This window comes from Chiloscyllium plagiosum, unplaced genomic scaffold, assembly GCF_037043375.1.
Source record: "Chiloscyllium plagiosum isolate Xiang-an unplaced genomic scaffold, Cpla_swu_hap1 HiC_scaffold_36, whole genome shotgun sequence".
Classification (NCBI taxonomy): domain Eukaryota; kingdom Metazoa; phylum Chordata; class Chondrichthyes; order Orectolobiformes; family Hemiscylliidae; genus Chiloscyllium; species Chiloscyllium plagiosum.
Window position 1 is genome coordinate 13,586,908 of NW_028270174.1, and position 23,854 is coordinate 13,610,761.

The 23,854-nt window shown below is 41.9% G+C and overlaps 1 protein-coding gene across 1 annotated transcript in view; it reads left to right on the forward strand.

The window, feature by feature from the left end:
- sgms2a (sphingomyelin synthase 2a) overlaps positions 1–23,854 on the forward strand; it is a 75,585-nt gene that overhangs the window by 21,996 nt on the left and 29,735 nt on the right. Inside the window, exons 3-4 of the mRNA XM_087979970.1 lie at positions 14,683–14,759; positions 21,584–22,306. Of these exons, the coding sequence (XP_087836096.1) occupies positions 21,864–22,306 (443 nt within the window). The 5' untranslated portion in view covers positions 14,683–14,759; positions 21,584–21,863. The remainder of the gene's footprint in view (positions 1–14,682; positions 14,760–21,583; positions 22,307–23,854) is intronic.

Here is a 23,854-nt window from a genome sequence, read left to right on the forward strand (position 1 = left end):
AGATTGTGTTTTCCTGGGAAGATGATGCAGGGTTTTTACATTTGGAGACAATGGCTGCTGTCTGAGTTTATAATGGGTATACTCCGAGTCTCTCAAAGTCTCCAATGTTGAAGACAGTGGATTGTAAATAATTATCCTGCAAGCTGTCTTTTTTTTAAATAAGAGGAAAGGGATTTGGGATCAAGAATAGCTCAGAGTTCATATCTGGTTAATGTGTTGGACATTGTTATGGGAATGAAAACTGACGGTCATAATGAGATCAGATTACAGACTTACCTCCAAATCACTATCATAGACGGCAGTTCTGTGCGGTCAACAGAGAAACTGAATTCCTTAGATTTGTGACCATTTCAAAACGATGGTTCCCTTCCGAGCCACTCACCATCTTGACTTGGAAATATGTTGCCATTCCTTTACTTCTGCTGGGTCAAAACCCTGGAATTCCCTCCTCAGTGGCATCAACCCACAGCTGGTGGACTGCAGCTGTTCAAGAAGGCAGCTCACCACCACCACCTACTCGAGGGCAACTAGGGACGGGCAATAAATACTGGCCCAGCCAGCGATGCTCGTATCCCACAAATGAATTTTTAAAAGATGAACCTGCAGCCATCTAAAAGCTGAGAGATTGCTGTGGCATAACAGAGAAGAGAAACAAGCTTTCCTGCTGGTAGTGGATTTAAGGAGTTCTCAATGTTGAGGAAAGTTCATAGGGATAGTCATACAATGTTACTCCTCAGTGAAATTAAGATTAAAGGAGTCCACTTAAAGCTAAGAGTAACTGTTTATTCTAAGGATGATAATTCTTTGGAAAGTGTAATGTCTGATAAATATAAAAGGGAATGATCCTTTCTATGGTTTAAAGCATAAAGTGCTTAAGACAAAACAGTAATTCATCAAGTTTTTTTTATCTTTGTTCCAGTAATAGTTTTAAAATGTCAATGTGTTGGGTCATTCTTTCATCCATCAACTCGAAATTCAAATCTCCTGTTGAACAATGTTTGTTGCCATGGAGTTTGTAATACACGGTGTAAGAACAGAATGAAAGTGAGTTGGTTTTGATTTGGAATCACGTGCTTGTGTGTCATTCTGAATGAAAACTTCCCAGTGTGTAAAAATGTGGTTTCAGTGTTTCCTGTCATTGCCTGACTATTAGAACAGTTCAGTGATGATCAGCAATTGTACAAAATAAGGCAATAATTAAAGCTAGAACAGCTATTACTGCACATTCCTCTCACTGCAATATTATGAGCAATAATGTTGTTTCAGTAGAAATTTGTTTTCTTGCCTTTTTTTTTCGAGTTATGTTCTAGCAACAAAAGTTGGATATTGCTTTGAACAAGAAAACTGAATTTGTGCTCTCCTTAACCTTGACTGTGTTTTGAACCTGTGATAGAGTTGAGTTGTTGCAAAACATACTGAGGCTGGGGTAATAGCCTAGGAACAGAGATAAAAATCACACAACACCAGGTTATAGTCCAACAGGCTTATTTGGAAGCACTAGCTTTCACAGTGCTGCTCCTTCGTCAGGTGTTGTGTAGTATAAGATCACAGAATTCATAGCAAAAGCTTATAGTGGGATGTAACTGAAATTATATATTGAAAAAGACCTGGATTGTTTAAGTCTCAACTTTTAGAATGACCCCATGTTGGTTTCAGTTCTTTCATATGTAAGTCGCTGACTCTCTTTTTTTAAAAAGTTACATTCTCAAGTGAACTTAACAATTGGTGTCATGTTGGCCCAGATAAAGCATTGAAGGTGTGAGATGCCCTGTGTGAGGCTGTCTGTGCCACATTGTTCAGGCTGATTCTAATCTAAAAAACTGATTTACAGAAGCTTACATGGATTCGTGCTGTTTTTGAGCAAAATAACATGTAATTCTGCAAGTAAAAATTCACCCCACCAACTCGTATGTGTTTGGGAGGGGGTGTTGTGTCTGTGAGAAAGTGAGTGCAAAGGGGTATAACAGAGGGTGCGTATGTGCTTTAGTGTGGGAGTGTATGTGTGAACGTATGAGACAGTGTAGTGGGGTCACCTGTAGTGTAACGTGAACCCAGGGTCCTGGTTGAGGCCATCCCCAAGGGTACCGAACTTGGCTATCAGCCACCTTGCATTGTTGGCTGTCCCAAAGCATGCCTTGGAGGATGGTCACCTGAAGGTCCAAGGTCAAATGTCCCAGACCGCTGAAGTGCCCTCTGACTGGAAGGTAACACTGCTGTCTGTTGATTGTTCTGAGGTGTACGTTCATCCATTGCCGTAGCCTCTGCTTGGTCTTGCTAATGTATCGTGCCTTAGTCCAACACCGGCATCTCCAAATCATTAGAAACAGAGATGGTTGGTTAGAGAGAGAGAGACCAACTTAAGGGAGCAATATTCTGCATCAAACATGGGGCAAGGCAAGGAGACAGGCCTCTATGATCTACCACTACAACTGAAATAGAAGTGAAGTTTGACATTGGTTCCATTATGCAACATGTTCTAGCCATTGAGCCGCCTCAGCCAGCTGACCCATGTTTGAATGAAAGTCTCTTAAAATGATAAAGGGAGTTGGTTGAGTTGATACAGAGAAACCAGATGGGAAAATCTAAAACAGGGATCACTTAACTTAAAGTTCAAGCCAAGCCATCTAAGGAGGAAAACCAGGAAATTAACCCAAAGTAGTGAGGCGCGCTCTCAATGTGGAGGAGGAAGGTCAATTAGAAGGAGAGGCTGAACATTGTCAAGTGAAGATATGAAGATACAAAGCAAAGGTTAAATTGAGGAATAGATTTGTTGAGATTTAGACATATTGAGCAGTGGATAAACTGGTGATCAATGCCCTGCAGAATTTGGTGAGACACATTTGAGATTGCATCCGGTGAGGTAGAAAATTAAAATGGACTGGACTGGACATGAGATGAGAGGAAAAATAATTATTTTCTTTAAAAGATATGGTCAGTGTTTTGATAACGATTGAACATTTTTCCTCTTAAGAGTTCAACACTTCATATTGCTGCATGGTGGAGACCCTTCTCATAAGCACCAAGAATGAGATTTGTAGCTGTGTACCTGAGAATCTAGCTACAATGCAATAGACTGTTCCAGAACCGATACCCCTCATCTATAGCCATGTATTCGGAGGAAGCAGATGCTTTGACCTTCTAAGTACAGCTAGTTTTGTGGTGGTGGTGACTTATTAGAACAAAAGATTTAAAAAGCTACAGATTCTTGGGAGGGGTCTTTTGTAGGAGAAAGTGAGGACTGAAGATGCTGGAGATCAGAGTCAAAAAGTGTGCTGCTGGAAAAGCACAATAAGTCAGGCAGCATCTGAAGAGCAGGAGAATCAATGTTTTAGGCATAAGCCCTTCATTGGTCTTTTGTAGAATTGTAAAAATGATGGTTACAGCACAACAAAAAGGCTATTTGATCCATCATGTCAGGTGTCAGCTCTCCATAAGAACAATTGCAGCTCAGCAATACAGTTCCAGTAAGGCAGTGTCCTAATGTCAAGCCCAGGTGAACCCTGTGTCCCTTACATGAGTCAGAAAAGCAATCATTCATCACTAAGCATTCTGAAGAAGCGAGTCAGAGGCACTGCATGACCTGTTAAGTGCACATTCTCTCTATATTTCAGATCTCCAGCATTTCACAATATTTTGTGTTTATTGTATTCATTACTACTCTTTCCTGTCACTCGAACAACTTCATGATCCTGCTGCCATTGTCCATTTTATTCCTTCAGCTTCATCTTTGCTGATCGGCTTGTCCTCTGTCCATACCCTATATCTAAGGAGAATTTGAAGATTATGGCCTGTGCTTTCTTAAAGTCTCAGCCTATTTTGTTCCTTACCCTTGGAGTGAGTGAGTGGTGAGTCATAAAGTTTCAAAATACTTGAAGAGGTGTGGTCAGTAGCTAGCATTTAACTGGTTTTTACTGGACTAAAAACTAAGGTAACATAAGTATGTTTCTCCTGGCCTAGACAGGGTAAACAGGCTCCACTGGCAAGTAGTTTGAGATATTTACTTGAACTGGTTCAGTCTAGCTTTTGCTGTACAGCTTCAAAGAATATAAATAAAGCTGAGACCAGATTTCAAGCAGAGTAGGTTTGGTGAACGATGAGTTAGGTGAAGTCAGGAGGAGGTGTTCCTTTCTCTCTCTCTCTCTCTCTCTCTCTCTCTCTCTCTCTCTCTCTCTTTCTCTCTCTTTCTCTCTCATCTTAATTTACTTTCTTCACCATCCTAGTGTGGCACAGCCAAACTAACTGTTGGTGAGTAACTGGTGAGCTATAACAGACAGTAGTTAGAGTATGAGAGGCAGCTCAGGTGAATGGAATGTGGTGTGTCATGGAAACACTGTCCCAGACCAGTGCATCTGCAGGAGATGTTATTGTCTGCATAAGCTTGAGCTCTGAATTTTGGATCTTGAGCAGTCGCTGGGAATGGTTCTGTGTTTACACTGCATACTAGGGGTGTTCAAGCAGGTGTGGAATAGATGGTACTGGAGTCCCTGAGACACTCTTATTTGCAAATCAATATTCCACTTTGGATACAGGCAAGGGTGATGGACCCTTCAGAGGAGTACAGTCAGAGCCACATTGTCTCAGTTGTATGGGAGAGGGGGATGGAGAGTGGAAGGGCAGTGCTGATTGGGGATGATTTAGTTCAGAGAATAGACCAGTATTTCTGGAGCTGGAAACCTGACTTCAGGATGTTGTTGCCTTTCTGGTACCAGCATCAAGGGTGGTCACAGAATAGTTGCATGATATTTTTCTGGGGAAAGGTGAACAGTGAGCAGTCATGGTCCACATTGGCATCAAGAAGTGCAAAGCAGTAAACTGAGGATAATCCCCCTTAGTCCATTGTGTGTGTTTGTGAACATAGAAACTGGAGAATTGAATGATTAGAAATATGTCTGGGAAACTATATTAGGAGAGAGGGCTTCAGATTTCTAAGGCTTTGGGACCACTTCCAAGGAAGGTGAGATCTGTACAAACTTGACCGGTTGCATCTTGATATGATTGGAATGAACATCTTTGCAAGAAGGTTTGCCACTCTTGTTTGGGAGGGTTTAAACTAGATTGACAGGGACTGAGTACAGAGTTCAGATTCAACGAGTGTGAAAATAGTAGAAGGAATAGAAGTAGTAAGTAAAAATAGAGACAAAGTAACACAGTGCATCAAATGGAGTTAAAATGGAGAACATTGTTAAAAAGACTGGATTCAAAGCATTCTACCTGAATGTGCACAACATTTGCAAAAAGGTTTAATTTTGAATGCAAAAGTTAATGTAAATTATGTTTTAACTGCCATTAGAGACAAGGTTACAGAGTGACTGAGATTGGGAAATGACTATTCAAGGATATTCTACATTTAGGGATATACAGAAAGGAGGGGGATAAAAAAAAAGAGGTTAAGTAACATTCCTGATGAGGGATGATATATCCTGTTTTACTAAAGTACTCATGATTGAAGGATCAAGCTGTGGAATCGGTTTGTGCGGAGCCAAGGATCAAGAGAAAGTAAACATTGGTGAAGGTTTTTTTTAGAATACAAGTGTAGTACTAATGTTGTGCATGCTATAAATGTAGTGAGAATAGTAGGGTCATGAGTGATTTTCATGTCTCATAATCAGGGTTGACTATGTCATCAATAGTGCTTTGGAGGAATGCGTGTGTGTTTGATTTATGGAACAATATACAGAGGGACATTGATTATCCAGCATTCGATTATCCGAACGACATACTCCCCACCCGTGTCCTTCGGAAATCGCGGTTCCTCTTTATTGAGGATGACCAGGAATTGGCTATTTTGAATTTGTTGTTATGTAGTGAGAAAGGGCTAATTTATAACTTTGCTGTAAAGGCACCTTTGAGAAACAGTGACCATAATACAATAGAATTTAACATAAAGTTTGAATTGACATATTTCATTGTGAAACTCTGGTCTTAAATCTGAGCAAAAAAAAATTGAGTATGAGGGGTAAGTTGGCTGAGGTGGATTTGATGGGGGGGGCGGAGGAACACTAAAAGATTTGATGGTAGACAGACAATGGCTTGTATTTTAAAGTCTACTAAAGATATACATTCCTCAAGGCACAAATCTCTAAGGGACAGGAAAGATGTGTTGGTCTTGGAGGAGGTCCAGAGGAGGTTTATGGGAATGCTTGTAATATGAGGAGCAGTTGAGGTCTCTGGCTCTGTGCTCCAATGGCGTTTAGGAGGATGAGGGAGGGATCTCGTTGAAATAGAATACCGAGAGACCTGGATGCAGTGGATGTGGAGAAAGTGTTTTTTTTTTATTAGTAGGAGAGACTAGGACCTGAGGGCACAGCATCAGAATGAAGACACAACCCTTCAGTACTGAGAATGAGGAGGAATTTCTTCAGCCAGAGAGAAGTGAATCCATGCAAACTCACTGCCACAGAAGGTTGTGGAGGCCAAGTCACCGAGTGCACAGAGCTAGATCGGTTCTTGATTAAATGGATAAAAGGTTGTGGGGTGAAGGTGGGAGAATAGGGTTGAGAAATGTAGCAGCCTTGATCTTATGGCAGAGTCGGTCAATGGGCCAAATTATGCTCTTTTATAGCTTTAAGATCTTAAGGACTCTGTCATGGTTAACAAGAGTTATAGATTGCAATAGATAAAATGAAATGGCCTATAAGAATGCAACTAATAATGGTAAGCTTGAGGACTGGGAGCAATTTTACAACCATGTAAAGGAGTGCCAAACAACTGACATGGAAAGGAGAAAGAGATTATGAAGGCAAGCTAGCAAGGAATGTAAAAGCTGCTGTCAATACATGAGGAAAAGGATTAGCAAGGACAAATGTGGGCTCATTACAGAAAAGATTTATTGTAGAGAAACTAAACAGTTACTTTATGCCTGACTTCAAAGAAGTAAAACAAAAGTTAAAAGAAATGAATATTAGTAAAGTGGTGGTGCTTTGAAAAATTAGCTGGATTGAAGATTGATAAACCTCATGGACAAGATGAGTGTGATGCCAGAGCATTGAAAGAAGTAACAAATAAGTTAGTGGATGAATTACAGATTCTTTCAGGATTCTACAGATGCTGGAAAGGTTCTTTTTGACTGGAAGGTAGCAAACGTAACTGCAGTATTTAAGAGGGAGGAAGTGGGAGAGTAGATGTGTTAGCTTAATGGATTCTGGATTAGTGGGACTGAAAGAGCGCAGCATCCGAGGAGCAGTAAAATCAACGTTTCGGGCAAAAGCCCTTCATTGTTTTTACCGTGTTAGCTTCATGCCTGTATTGGGAAAAATGTTGGCATCTGTTATAAAGGAATGTGATGACATAGTGAAGAAGAAATTAGCCAAACTGGGCAGAATCAACATTGGAATAATGAAAGGGAATTCAAGTTTGTCAAACTTGTTGCACTTCATTTTTAGGATGTTACTTGTAGCACAGAGGAAGGAGAACCAGTGGATGAGTATAATGTGAATTTTCAGGAGGCTTTTGAAACGATCCTACACAGAAGATTAGGGAATGAAATTAGTGGGTTTGAGATTGGGAGGAATATACTAGAATGAGCTGAAATGAGTTAATAGACAGAAAGCAAGGGGTAAAAGTAATCAGGATAGCAGGTTCTAACTAGTAATCCACAGCACTTGGGGGTTGGTCCATAACTATTTTGTGGAATTTGTTTCTGCACAGGGCTGTTAACGCTGGAGTGTTAAGTATATTCAAGGCTGAGACTGATTTTTTTTTTAATCAATAAGGGAATCTAGGGTTATGGGGAAAATGGAGTTGGGAATTGTCAGATCAACCAGGATCTGTTTGAATAGACTCAATGGGCTGAATGGCCTACTTCTCTCCTACATGTTATAATCTTATTCACTGTCTATAATAATGGTTTGGATGTGGTGACTAATGGTAATATTTCCAAAGATGATGGATGCATGGGGCTTCGGACAAGCTCAGTAAATGGGCTAGAAGATGGCAGGTTTGCATATAATAAACAGTGTAGAAGGAAAAGAGAAAGATAGAATATATATTTTTAAATGGTGCAAAGTTGGGAAATGTGGATATCCAAAAGAGTTGGTTTCTTTGTCAATGAAAGCTAGCATGCACATGCAGAAAATCTTTAGAAAGGTTCAAAGTATATTGTCAATCATTTCAAGGAGATTTGAATACAGGAGTAAAGATGTTTTCTGCATTTGAATAGAGCCTTGTTGGGACATTTACCCTGGAGTATGAACATGGGGCTGTTGGAAGCACTGGTCTCCTCTGTCTGCAAAATTTAAGTTAGAGACTGCAGGCTGATTTGACTAATGTTCCTAAATTGGTATCCAGGAAACATTAGACCAAATTTAGGGTGGCACAGTGGCTCATTGGTTTGCACTACTGCCTCATGGCGCCAGGGACCCAGGTTAGATTCCAGCCTTGGGTGACTGTCTGTGGAGTTTGCACGTTCTCCCCGTGTCTGTGTGGGTTTCCTCCATGTGCTCTGGTTTCCTCCCACAGTCCAAAGATATGTAAATTAGGTGAATTGGTCAGGGGTAAATGTAGAGTAAAAAGAGGCATGGGTCTGCGTAGGTTACTCTTCAGAGGCTTGGTATGGACTTGTTGGGCCAAATGGCCTGTTTTCGTACTGTAGGGATTCTATGAAAATTCCTATTGTGCACAACTTTGGTCTCCTTATTTAAGGACGCATATACTTGCCATAGAGTACATTCAACTGAGATTCACCAGATTAATCTCTGGGATGCTGGAATTGCCTCATGGGGAGAGATTAAGGAAATTGAAACAAACTGAAAAACAAATTGCTGCAGAATCTCAGCAAGTCTGGGAGGGGGGAAGAAATGGAGTGAACGTTTCGGGTCTGGTGAGCCCTCTTCAGTTCTATTTTCTCAAATCATTGCTTCCTTTCTTTCCTCTTTTCTTTCCCTGACTTTCCTGGATACAAGGTGTACATCAATCAGTCATACCTAGTCTTGTCCTTATGAGCGCAGGTTTCCATTATTCTTATAAAATTGTATTCTGTGTGTCTATCTCATTAACCTGTGGGCCACACTCCACCTGTGCATGTACCTTCACCCTAATGTATCTATTCTTGCATCCCCTCTTGTCCTGGTCCCTTTAATGCCTTGCTATCTTTTACTTCAGTGCTATCAGTCCTCCCCACTCTTTTGGGTACCTGGTTTTTTCTTCATGTTATGTCCTGGTTCTCGCATCCCACTCCTGTACATTAGTATAAACCCTCCCCAAAACCATTGGCAAGTCACAGCAATCTTTGTTTGTGGCTGTCCAGTCTACCTGGTCTGTCTAAACAGCCTAAAACTGGTCCCAATAATCCAGGAATGCAACACCACCCACCCCACACCTGCTCCTGTGCCATCTCTTCAATGAAACTCCCAGAACAGCCACATTTAAGCCAGAAGTTACCTTTCTTAGAAAAAAAGACAGTTGTTGTGCTATTCTTCAGGAATCCTGAAGAAGGGCTTATGCCCGAAACGTCGATTCTCCTGTTCTCTGGATGCTGCCTGACCTGCTGCGCTTTTCCAGCAACACATTTCCAGCTCTGATCTCCAGCATCTGCAGACCTCACTTTCTCCTAAATTGCTGTTAGTCAAGTATCATGTCCTTCCAATCTGTGACTCCCTGTTCTGACACAACTCTGATTCTCATCTGTTTGAACTGGGTTCCAGCAGAGCTGTATTTGTTCAATGTTAAAGACTGACGTTAGGGAGACAGAAGATGTGGGTTCAAGTCCTACCTGCTCTGAAGGTGTGTTATAGCGTGCCAAGAATGTTGATTGAAATACCTCTAATTCACCTTTACATCACCAGGCACTCTGCATTCGCTGTGGGAGCATTAATTAGAGGCAATTATCATATTGCCTCACAATCAGAAAGACTTAGTTGTAAGAACTTGGAACGACATAATCACACCTAATGTTTAAATTCTTATTTTACAGCTTATCCTGCTGTGACTTTTGAAGAGCAAGAAAAGAATAATACACATCAACTTCTCTCTCTTTATTTAGAAGATAAAATTAAAGACGCACATTAGTGGTGCAGTTGTAATGTCCCTACCTCTGAGCTGGGAAGAGGCCAGGGTTCAGATCGCACCTGCACCAGAGGTATCTAATAACATCTCTGAACAGCTTGTGTTTGTTTTTAAAGATTGCATTAGGGTCTCTTACTGTGCAGTGGTAGTGCCCCTTCCTTTGAACCAGGGTGCCTGCATCAATTCCGGCCTGCTCCAGATGTATGTCAACTTCTGACCAGCTTGGTGAAGAAACGTGTTTCAGACTCTGATCTTCTGGGGAACAGAAAATCCACAGACACTAAAAGATGTGTTGCTGCTAGTTACTAAGATTCCTAACCTCCCATGCACATTGGTCACCGTTTTGTTTTTGTGTCCACACTCTATCGTTTTGATGCCTATCCACACACTTCCCAGAATTTTTTTTTTGGTTTAATTGAACAAGCGGTTTTGTGGTTGTTTCCAACTGCGTGGAAAGATTTTGTGATCTATCCAGCCCAGAAGTGTGACTAAGCGTGTGGTGGAGCCAAGTTGCTAAGGCAATTTGACAACACATTGTGTGGAACAGTCTACATCATAGTGCGGCGCTTCAGATTCGGCAGCGAGATAACGGCGTGGGCTTGTACATTCTGATCCGCACGTAGCTCCTGGTTCTTTACATTCTGTCCCCCTTTCAAAGCGCCTCTTGTCGATACCCGTCTCGGGGTATCTCCTGCATGCGGTGCAATGACCAGTAAAAGGTTTTAAACGGGGGGGGGGGAAAAAAAAATTGGGAGTGTTGGCAGCCCTGGGCGGGGACATTTAAGTGAACGTTTGGGTCTCAACGCTGTTGGCCAGAAACAAGATCCTTCAATCTCTGTGAGTGTCCGGGAGAAGGATTATCCCGATCACCAGTTAGTGATCGCTGGTAGAACATGTGCGCGCCTGAATATCCGGTGAGCAATGGGATTTCAACTTTGCTAATCCTAACCACCCCCCCCCCCCCAATTTAGTAGACACTCCTCCTCTCAGTAATACAATTGGAACTAAATCACACTCCCAAATCGACTTTTTTTTCTTCTCTATACAGTGAAAACTTGTATCCTGTACACTCTTTTTTTGTGTATGTTGCAACTCTGGGGATTAAATTGCAAGCATAGGAAGTTATAGAGTCATAGAGATGTACAGCATGGAAACAGACCCTTCAGTCCAACCTGTCCATGCCGATCAGATATCCCAACCCAATCTAGTCCCACCTGCCAGCACCCGGCCCATAGCCCTCCAAACCCTTCCTATTCATATACCCATCCAAATGCCTCTTAAATGTTGCAATTGTACCAGCCTCCATCACATCCTCTGGCAGCTCATTCCATACACGTACCACCCTTTTTATATCTTTCTCTCTTTTCCCCCCCCCCCCCCACTAAACCTATGCCCTTTAGTTCTGGGCTCCCTGACCCTTCCTGAAGGGCTTATGCCCGAAACGTCGATTCTCCTGTTCCTTGGATGCTGCTGGACCTGCTGCGCTTTTCCAGCAGCACATTTTCATCCCTGACCCTTTGCCTATTTATCCTATCCATGCCCTTCATAATTTTGTAAACCTCTATAAGGTCACCCCTCAGCCTCCGATGCTTCAGGGAAAACAGCCCCAGCCTGTTCAGCCTCTCCCTGTAGCTCAAATCCTCCAACCCTGGCAACATCCTTGGAATCCATAATGTGTGGAAACAGGCCATTCCACCCAACAAGTCTACACCTACCCATTTCCTAACTCGGGTAGACTAATATTAGTTTTGTGGCTACGAGATGGTTCTTTTTGCCTCCTTTCCAAGCTCACATTTCCTTTAAATTATTGATGCGATAAGCGAAGGTAAACTTGACAGGTCTTTCATGATGAAAGATTTGACTAAGGTATGGTCACCATCGTCTTTTCTGACCATGGGGCTGCACCCTCATTGGAGGGAGACAGCTGGTGTTGAGTTTAACTTGAGGGTTACCATCTCTCTGGCAAAGAGAGAGGTTCAGAAGGAGAGTCCTTCATGATCACCTCAGCCAGGGCAGGAATTGAACCCACACTATTGCGTTACTCTGTACTGTTAATCCCCAGACATCCAGCCAACTGAGCAAAGTTTGGACTAACAGTACTGTGATTGATGTAGTTCAGAACAATGTCAGTTGCCATAGATTTGGAAGAGTGGTGTATCTTCAAGTGGAAGCATGTATAAAAGTTTTATTGACTTCTGAGGAAACAAAAGTTAAAACTTAGTTTTCGGGGTGGTGTTTGAAGCCATGGGTGGCATTTGGTGTCTTATTTCAACTGTTTACTGTACAGTATTTTTCTTTGTGACTGAAATTTCATAACTTCTGCAACAAAACAAGACAACCTTTGATCATGGCTTGACTTGGAAGAGCAACATACCTTGTCCCTGAAGCAATTGCCAAAATAGCATGGGAATTTCAACATTCAATGCATTTAGATGGTGTTGTGCTGCAGTGGCAGTGTCCATACCTCTGGACTAGAGCTCCCTGGTTTAAGTCAAACCTACCCTGGAGTTGTGACTGAGTAGGTTGATTGAAAATAATTTTTAATGCAGTTGGTGCATTTAAGCGTGTAAAGAGTTTGTGTGTGCTGACCATCTCCTCCCTGCCCACCCCTCCCAATTCCAGGCACGTGGCCATGGAAGACCCAAGCATTCCAAGAGCTGGCACGAGACACATTTGTGAACTCCCGAGTTAGTTTTGTTCTGCTGTTGCCTTTGGTTTCCACGGATGCTAACAAACAGCTGTCTCCTCAGATGAGAGACCGGGCAGGAGGGGGGAATCCGGTGCGTCAAGCTGCTCAGCCAATCGCAGCCATGGATCTGGCAGTTCATTGGCACCGCTGATTTTGGAGAATGAGTGGGATTAGGCAGGAGGGGAACATGATCCCCGTGCTGGATTCTGTACTTCAGAGTTCACAATGAAGCATTGAAATAACTACAGATTGTGTCAGGATTTTGTTTAAAAATTGCTTTTGAACTGAGGAATGTCACCAAGTTGATATTGTTCCAACTTAAGTCAAAAGTTGAAAAATTGACTCAAGTGAGACTTCCGTCCAAGTGATTAATTCAAGTCAATAACTCTACATATTAGGAATGATTAAGTTGTTGAGTTAACAAAGATTCCCAGCACATGTGGTCTGTATGAGTCACTGCCTTCTGGGTAGGTATTAGAGTAGTTTCAGAGGAAGTGCAATTTTGAGAGCAGTGTTTTTAACTTAGAACATTCCAGTGGTGAAAGCCAACTCTTACTGGTTTGTTGTTTTTTTTAATGTAATTAAGGAACCTGGATGTAGCAAGGACTGATGGAGATCTATAAAAGGAATGGGCAATAAATGGAAGTCCTTGCAGTGTTTATACACTTTTTTTTACTGACCGTGAAGGAGTTCCAGAATTTAAATTCAGCAAGAGTGAAGGATTTCCGATTCAGAATGATGTGAGACTTTGAGTGTCAGCAGTGTGTTGATGGTCATCCAGGACACCTTGCTGCCCTGGTCTCTCCTGGCTATAGTTTTGAAAGCAATTGTTGAAGATTAATTTGTAATTGTTAACAATATATGCACCATTGGAAGAATTCATAGGCTGTAATCACTTCTCCCCCAACTTAGAATTCAACAGACGTAGAATCAGCTCAATGTTGATCACTATCTACTGAGCACCACCAATGGAAAGCAGCCCTTTGTAGGTGTCTGTAAGAGTTGCCAAAGTATTCGAAGGTTATTGTTTGGCTGTGACCATGACTGACTGAAGCACTTAACATATTGTCAGCACGTGCAGAACAAATGAGAAAAAATAAGGTCCATCTGTTGTCAACTTTCACCTAGAAATGGTGACACATTTTTGAAATCTAATAACACTTTTTTTTAATGTGCACACAGAATAAATAACCTGGTGTGCAATTTTTTTTTTAAAAGGACTGTATCTCAAAATTTGATTTACCTCCACAATCAGCTAGTTTAATCTGTAAGAGGGCAGAGATGAATGGAATTGCGAATTGATGTTAAGGTTGCAGTGACCTTTAGCTAACTTGGCAATCTGGAGCTAACTTGGCAGCTGGAGTTAATAAAATTAAAATACATTGGAGTTTAAATAAATTCCAGTTTGCACATCTTGCTAGAGGGTGTGGCTGCTGAATGACTTAACAAGCTAAGTATGAAAGAGCAGGGACAGTGTGTCCGCAGTAGAGTGGGAGGCTGAGCTGTGAGAAGAACGAGGTACATTTTTCAGGTACTAGTGTCTTGCCATTACTGCTAAGGCCATAGCAAACAGCAGTAAAACCAAATCCTAATGCAAAGTGTTGCAAATTTCCAGAGTTATAAGATGCTAAAATAAACATTTGTTGATGAAAGGTTATAATTTGTTGAAAAAGTTATTTTCTATGTATAACCTACAGCATTCTACCCTTGGTTAAAGTATGCTCAAGTCCTCTGAACTGATATTTGTGCTTGGAGTTTAAAGCAATAAATTTGTCATTTTAGGGAGCAATCTGTATTAATAAGACTGTCTATCTGAATAATGATTAAAAGTGAGGGTTTCTTTACTGAGGGATTTATGTTATGATACCTGCTTAGCTTTTAAATCCTACATAAGCCAATGTATTTTTTCAAAAGCAAATCAGTGCTTGGAAACCAACACAATATAAATAAACTTGATTAATTGCAATTTAACTTTTTTTTTTCTTGACTAGACTAAACACAGAACAATTTGGATTACTGAGATGTTTACTTCCTTCTACATTCAAAATTAATCCATTTCCTACCAAAGGTTGGTTGATTTCTGAATTCAACTTACTTCCATGGAAAGTAATTCCTAAATATCTCAATATAGCACTAACTAGACACAGCAGGTCACTGCCTAAAATTTTAAATGAATTTTTATTGCTGTTCTTCCACGTATAAATTGTTTGAGCTGAGTCTGTAATAGTTAGTTATTTAATTAACCTTTCTGGGTGGGTTATGACGTATTCGGGGCAGGTGGGACTCGAACCCTGGCCTCAGGCTCACTCTACTACAGTGCCACAAAACCCTTTTTGTTTTATTACATTCTTTGCAAATTATTGTTAATAATTTGAGGGGTTGTAATTGTAACAAATCTCTCTACTCATCCATGTAATGTAGTTAAACATGTGATGTTAGGCTCAGGCTTCAAGTTGTCCCTAGTTACCTCTGTTCTTGATTCTCTGTTATGCTCGTATCCCTTTTTGAACCATATTAAAGTAAGTGTTCGAGAATCTCCATAGGTCTGGCAGAATCTGAACCTCCAAACAAAGCTCCTATTCAATTCACTGTTAACTCTGTTCCTCTCTCCACAGATGCTGTCAGATCTGCTGGGTTTCTCCAGCATTCTGTCTTTTTAGTAGATGCTGAAATATTTAACTTTCCTGTTAACAGTTAAATTACAGAATGTTAACTCATCCAAATGTTTTTGGACTAATGTCTGAAGTAGACAACATTCCAAAAGTCAATATTTCTATTGGCCGACTTCTGATGCAGAGGGAAGGGGAAAAAACTTGCCTTTTTGTTGCTTTTTTTAAACAACCTCATGATGTGTGCCAAAGCCAAAATTTAGCAGTGTTGTAATAAAGGCAAATGCACCAACTTGTGAGTAGCATGCTCTCAGAAACAGAATTGCCTCTGATTCAGAAGGCGAGGTTAAAAGCTTCATTCGAGGAGTTGAACCTACAATCTGTGTTGACACTCGTCAAATACTGAATGAGTGCTGAGTTATTTAATGTGCTGTTTTGCTGCTGAGATTCTGGACTGCAATCCTGTCTTGGATGGAGCTACAAGGTCCTTTAGCACATTTTGAAGAAGAACAGGGAAATTTACTCTATCGCTTATACAAAATTTATCAACCAGCACACGAACTAGCTTGTTCTTTTGATCGCTAGGCATTCTAAAGGAAAACAAAAACAGAAGTTGCAGGAAAAGCTCAGCAAGTCTGGCAGCATTTGTGAAGAGAAACCAGAGTTAATGCTTCTGGTCCGATGACCCTTCCTCTGAGTTCAGACAGAGGCAGAGAGCGAGAGAGACAGTCAGACAGAGGGACAGAATCAAATGGGGGTGGGGGGAGAGAGTTTGGCAATATCTGAAGAGAAATCAGTTAACATTTCTGATCTGCTGACCCTTCCTCGGAGTTCAGAGGAACTCCGACTTGCTGAGCTTTCCCAGTAATTTTTTGGTTTGTGTTGGATTTACAGCATCCGCAGTTCGATCAGTTTTGGTTCTCGAGCAAACATTAGTTTGTCCAACCCAAGTAATTGTCTGAAAATTCAGGAAGGATAAAAAAAAAACTTAAGCTTACATAGAATTTCTTACAACCTCAGAATATCCAAAGGTCCAAAGAATTACTTTTGAAATGCAGTCACTATAGCCACAAAGGAAATGGTGGCATTACTTCGTGTGCTGCGGGGTTCCACAAACAGGGATGTAATAAGTAGTACGTTCTCCAAATTTTAAAAATGGAGAGAGAAATGTTAGCAAAACATAGAGGAACTCACTGTTTTTTGACTAAAGCCATGGGATCATTAAAGTTCACCCAAGAGGTTATAATATGATCCTCACTTAATGGTGGCACCACCAACACTACAGCATTCTCTTTGTACTTAAAATCGTCAATGGTTTACGTGCTCAACTCCCTGAAGTGAGATTTGGCTGAGGGTGAAAGATGGCGACAAATTGGAATGTAATCCAGCTAAAACATTGCATCATTTTGGAGCTTTAGAGATTTAAAAAAAAAAAATGTCAAAAGGGGAAGGACAGACAAAAGGCAGCACATGGTTAGTGAGAGAGAGAAAGAAACCTACACTGCTAACTGATACAGCAGTGAATCTGCACAGTTACTGCCTTTGCTACTTGAATTAATGTGTCTCTGGACATTGGAGTGCATCTCGGAAAACGTAACAAACAGTGCAATTCACAACTGATCTTGGAGGAACCTGTATGAGAGAGCTCACAGCACAGGAACAGATAAGTACACCGTTTTTAAGTGTAACCTTTTCTGTAAATCTACAATAGTGAGTAGAGTGGGTTCTTTCTTGATTGTATGTTTGAGATGTCTCTCGATTAAATTTTTAAAAATATAAGCTATAAGTATTGTTAGCCTGGAGTGTTTTTTTTTTAGAGCAATAAGACTGTGCTATTCCTGGGTCTGTAGATTGTGTAGGAGCAAGGATTGTCTTTAGTAGAGTGATATGCTCTTGTTGAATGTGGGAGTTGAGGGAGAATTTACATGTTACTGAGGATTATATTTGCAGGGAATGTCTTTGGTTGTGAATCCTGTTGGATTGAATGGATCGGTTGGAGCAACAGTTAGAGGCAGTAAGGAAATTACAAGAGCTGGGGGTATGATGGATGGCAGTTATAGGAAGGGAGAAAAGCTGCAGATACAGTCAAATATATGGGTTAACTCCAGGAAAGGTAAGAGAGGTAGGCAGTTAGAGCAAGAGTCTTATGTGGTATCCCCATTTCAGACAAGTATGCTGGAAAATATAGGGGGTGAAAGACTTTCAGGGAAATGTAGCACGAACAGCCAAGTTTCTGATATCAAGACAGGCTCTAATGCAATGAGGGATATGTCTGGTTCCAAAAGATGGATTATGTTAGGGGACTGTCTAGTCAGAGGCATTAACAGACGTTTCTGCAGCTAGCAGCACAAAATCAGAATGGTGTTGCCTGGTGACAGGATCAAAAATGTCTCTGAGAGGGTGCAGAATGTTCTCAAAGGGGAGAGGGACCAGCAGGAGCTCATTGTACACATTTGAAACCAACCATATAGGAAGGGAAAAGGATGAGATTTTCAAGGGACATTATAGGAGGTTAGGCAGGAACTTACAAAGGAGGTCCTTAAGGGTAGTAATATCTGGATTACTCCCGGTGCTTTGAGCTAGTGAGAATGGGAATAGGACGATAGAGCAGATGAATGTGTGGCTGAGGAGCTAGTACATGGAGAAGGGTTCACATTTCTGGCTCATTGGAATCTCTCCTGGGTAGAAGTGACCTGTACAAACAGGATGGATTGCACCTGCATTGGAGGGGGACGAATATACCGGCAGGGAGATTTGCTAGAGCTGCTTGGGATGACTTAAACTAGTAAGGTGGGGGTTGGGACCCAGGGAGATAGTGAGGAAAGAGATCAATCTGAAACTGGTACAGTTGGGAACAGTCGGGGCAGGCAGGAAAAAGGCAGAACAAGGTTGGAATGATCAACTGCACTTATTTCAATGCAAGGGGCCTAACAGGGAAGGCATTTGAACTTGGGGCATAGTTTGGAACATGGGCCTGGGATATATAGCAATTACAGAAACATGGCTCAGGGATGGGCAGGACTAGCAGCTTAATGACAAATGCTACAGGAAGGATAAAAAGGGGGGCAAGAGAGGAGGGGGAAGTGGTGTTTTTGATAAGGGATAGCATTACAGCTGTGCTGAGGGAGGATATTCCTGGGCATACATCCAGGGAAGTTATTTGGGTGGAACTGAGGTAAGAAAGGGATGATCACCTTATTGGGATTGTATTATAGACCCCCTGATAGTCAGAGGGAAATTGAGGAACAAATTTAAGGAGATTTCAGTTATCTGTAAGAATAATAGGGTGGTTATGGTGGGGGATTTTAACTTCCTAAGCATAGACTGGGACTGCCATGGTGTTATGGGTTTAGATGGAGAGGAATTTAAGTGTGTACAAGAAACCTTTTTTGATTCAGCTTGTGGATGTACCTACTACAGAAGGTGCAAAACTTGACCTACTCTTGAGCAATAAGGTATGGCAGGTGACTGAGGTGTCAGTGGGGGAGCACTTTGAGGCCAGCGACCATAATTCTATTCCGTTTTAAAATAGTGATGGAAAAGGATAGACCAGATCTAAATGTTGGCGTTCTAAATTGGAGGAAGGCTAATTTTGACAATATTAGGCAAGAAAGCTGACTGGGGGCAGATGTTTGCAGGTAAAGGGATAGCTGGAAAATGGGAACCCTTTTGAAATGGGACAATGAGAGTCCAGAGACAGTACACTCCTATTAGGGTGAAAGGGGATGCTGGATGACTGGAGAAATTGAGGTTTTGGTCAAGAAAAAGAAGGAAGCATATGTCAGGTATACTTGGGATAGATCGAGTGAATCCTTATAAGAGTATAAAGGCAGTAGGAGTATACTTAAGAGTGAAATCAGGAGGGCAAAAAGGGGGCATGAGATAGCTTTGGCAAATAGAATTAAGGAGAATCCAAAGGGTTTTTACTAATACGTTAAGGACAAAAGGGTAACTCGGGAGAGAATAGGGCCCCTCGAAGATCAGCAAGGCAGCCTGTGTGTCGAGCTGTAGGGGATGGGGAAGATAATAACTAATATTTGGCATCAGTGTTTACTGTAGAGAAGGACATGGAAGTTATAGAATATGGGGAAATACATGGTGTCATCTTGAAAAATGTCTATGTTATCGAAGAGGTGGTGCTGGATGTCTTAAAATGCGTAAAAGTGGATAAATCCCCAGGACCTGATCAGGTGAACCCTGGAACTCTGTGGGAAGCTGGGGAGGTGATTGCTGGTTCCTTTGCTGAGATATTTGTATCATCGATAGTCACAGGTGAGGTGCTGGAAGACTGGAGGTTGGCTCACATGGTGCCACTGTTTAAGAAGGGTGGTAAGGAAAAGACAGTGAACTATAGACTGGCGAGTCAGACGTCAGTGGTGGGCAAGTTGTTGGGGGGGATTCCTATACATGTATTTGGAAAGGCAAGGACTGATTAGGGATAGTCAACATGGTTTTGTGCGTGGAAATCATGTCTCACTAACTTGATTTGAGTTTTTTTTTGAAGTAACAAAGAGGATTGCAGAGGGCAGAGTGGTGGATGTGATCTATGTGGAATTCAGTAAGGCATTTGACAAGGTTCTCCATGGGAGATTGCTTATCAAGATTGGATTTCATGGAGTACAAGGAGAACTAGCCATTAGGATATGGAACTGGCTCGAAGATTTTGGATGTGAGCGTAGGAGGTATAGTTAGTAAGTTTGCAGATGACACCAAAATTGGAGGTGTCGTGGAGTGAAGAAGGTTACCTGAGTACAACAGGATCTTGATCAGATGGGCCAATGGGCTGAGGAGTGGGAAGTGGAGTTTAATTTAGATAAATGCAGATGCTGCATTTTGGAAAAGCAAATCTTAGCAAGACTTACACACACAATGGTAAGGTCTTGGGGAGTGTTACTCAACCAAGAGACCTTGGAGCTCCCTGAATGTAGAGTCTCAGCTAGATAGGATAGTGAAGAAGACATTTGGTATGCTTTCCTTTATTGGTCAGAGTATTGAGTACAGGAATTGGGAAGTCATGCTGCGGCTGTACAGGACATTTGGTCAGGCCACTCTTGGAATATTGCATGCAATTCTGATCTCCTTCCTATCGGAAGGATGTTGTGAAACTTGAAAGGGTTCATTAAAGATTTACAAGGATGTTGCCAGGATTGGAGAATTTGAGCTATAGGGAGAGGCTGAACAGGCTGGGGCTGTTTTCCCTAGAGAGTCAGAAGCTGAGGGGGTGACCTTTTTATAGAGGCTTATAAAATCATGAGGGGCATGGATAGGATAAATAAAGTCTGTTTCACTGGATTGGGGGAGTCCAGAACTCAAGGGTATAGTTTTCGGCTGAGAGGAGAAAGATATAAAAGGCCTAAGGGGCAACTTTTTCACGCAGAAGGTGGTGTGTGTATGGAATGAGCTGCCAGAGGAAGTGGTGGAGGCTGGTACAACTGCAGCATTTTAAAAGGCATCTGGATGGGGTATATGAATGTGAAGGGTTTGGAGGGCTAAAGGCCTAGTGCAGGCAAATGGGACTAGATTAGATTAGGATACCTGGTTGGCATGGACAAGTTGGACTGAAGGGTCTGTTTCTGTGCTGTACATCTCTATCACTCTGTAACTCTATAACTCTCCTGACAATCAATAGCTGACCCATGTTTGTACATTATAGGAAGTTACATTTCCATCAAAATTGAAATGCACTCTTTGCAATCGCGTCTCCTGTTACTGTTGCCAAATCCTAGTCTGAGATTACTTGACTATTACTCCTATTTTGTGATGAATTTTCTAGCTTACTATTTTTGCGACCAATGTTTAGGATGTGACCCAAAGAACTGTGAAGTTCACCTGTGGTGAATTGTTGAAAGTGGGACTGAGCTAAACCAATCTGGAAAATTGAATTCCTGCATCATGCTGAGCTTGTTTATCTTTAGGGTAATGAAGGTGACCAGGGTCAGGTCACTAGCTGTGGGTGTGGGAAGGGAAAGTTTGGCCATGATGATGATCTTCATTATCCAGTGTCCTCAGTGGAAGTGTTGGATCAGGATAGGATTGTTGTTAGCTGTAATACCCACATTTACAGGACAACAACTTGTCTTTAGAGATTGCTTAGACTCTCCCAAGCATCATGTGCATTTGAACAATAAATTCTGGGGCTGATCATCATGGATCACATGGCACCCCATTAGTCAGTGTCCAGCACAATTGGTGAAACTCTCATTGGATAGAACCTGTTTGAATGTGTGAAACTTTCCAGCATAATGCAAAGCCTGACTGCTTACTCTTGGCTGTCTTTTCACAGATGCCACTTTAATGAGAGTGGGATGAGGTAATAGTTGCACTACTTTGGATACTTTTGCTGCAATCTCCCTCTGGGACTCTATCATTGAACTTTTTGGGATTACATCATACCCTACGATGACCACTTTCAATCGATGGACCACCATACTATAAATAATCGTGCATGCGCTACAATATTCTGTTGACCATCATTTAAAAAGAGGAGGACAAGAGCTTGCAACGATTGTGATAACTCTGTGACTTTCTTTCCCTTTGTTTGACTGTCGGCATTTCAGACCTTGATGGATGTGATCGAGACATTACAGTTTGAAGAACATCCACACAGTCAGCAGACCATGCCTTGCAGTGGTCATGCCAGGTCTACCCTACTCCCTGTTGACACTGAGGGAAGCAAGTCTACCAGTTTACCAAATGGCATCCGGAAAGGTCAGCAATGTCCACAGGAGTATGTACAAATCTCCTTACCAGATGCACGCAGTAAATTTCCAATGGAGTGGTGGAAGACTGGTGTCGCCTTTGTTTACGCACTATTCAACTTGATTATGACGAGTGTAATGATCACTGTTGTACATGAGAGAGTCCCACCCAAAGAGAAGAATCCTCCACTACCTGATACGTTCTTTGACTATGTGGACCGTGTTGAGTGGGCTTTCAAGATCTCAGAAGTCAATGGTTTGATTCTAGTCGGCCTCTGGACGATCCAATGGTTACTACTTCGATACCGGTGAGTGATGCATTGAAATGCAATTCTTCATCTGATTGGTGTTCTCTTCATAGCATCCAACTGCTTGCAGTTCAACAGTGGTGAGACCTGTCAATTACAGGATGCAAGTGGATTATTCTGCAGAGTTCCTTTTGATCCCCTTGTCTAAGGAAAGATATAGTGGCATTGGATGGGGTCCAGAGAAGGTTGATCCATGCAATGGGGGGATTTTCTTATAAGGAGAGGTTGGGTCTGTACTCATTAAGATAAAGGTAAAAGGTTATGTTACCATAGTCTTACCAAATCTTGGGCTACTCTGTGTCATTAGAGACCGATGACTGGTGGTGATTTAACCAGGGGATCACCACACCTCGAGTGAGGGGAGAGGTTGAAAAGGCTGGTACCCTCATGGTGTGGAAATAGAGTCCATGCTTTTGGCAGTACCTGCATTGCAAACAAGTTCATCAAACTGTGCATTGGAGTTTAGGAGAATGAGAGGTGACCTTAATGAAACCTGCAAGAGTATTGGAGGGTTTGACAGGGTAGATATGAAGTGGTTGTTTCCCCTTCAGGGAGAATCTAGGACGAGGGGACATGATCTCAGAATAAGGGTTTGACTGGTAAGAACATAAATGAGGACAGTTTTGTTGAGGTTAATGATTGTTTTGGAATTCTTGGCCACTGAGGGCTGTCAAAGCTGGGCCATTAGATAGTTTTGGGGCTGAGATTTTTAAACAATAGGGAAATGGCAAGAACACAGTGAATCTGTGCAATTACTGCCTTTGCTGTTTGAATCCATGTATCTCTGGACATCTGAGTGCATCTGGGTAATGTTAAACAGCGAAATTCACCACTGCTCTTGCAGGAACCTGTGTGACAGGTCTCCTTCCTATCGGAAAGATGTTGTGAAACTTGAAAGGGTTACAAGGATGTTGCCAGGGTTGGAGGATCTGCGCTACATGGAGAGGCTGAACAGGCTGGGGCTGTTTTTCCCTGGAGCGTCGGAGACTGAGGGGTGACCTTAGAAGTTTACAGAATCATGAGGGGCATGGATAGGATAAATAGGCAAAGTCTTTTCCCTGGGGTCGGGGAGTCCAGAACTAGAGGGCATAAGTTTAGGGTGAGAGGGGAAATATATAAAAGACCTAAGGGGCAACGTTTTCAAGCAGAGGGTGGTACGTGTATGGAATGAGCTGCCAGAGGATGTGATGGAGGCTGGTACAATTGCAACATTTAAGGGGCATTTGGATGGGTATATCAATAGGAAAGGTTTTGGGGGATATGGGCCGGGCGCTGGCAGGTGGGACTAGATTGGGTTGGGATATCTGGTCGGCATGGACAGGTTGGACCAAAGGGTCTGTTTCCATGCTGTACATCTCTATGATTCTATGACAGAGCTCACAGCACAGGAACAGGTAAGTGCATAGTTTTTAAGTGTAGCCTTGCTGTAAATCTACAATAGTGAGTAGAGTGGATTTTTTCTTGATTTGTATGTTTTATTGAGATCTGTCTCTTGATTACATTTTTTAAAATATAAGCTGTAAGTATTAGGTTAGCCTGGAGCAATGG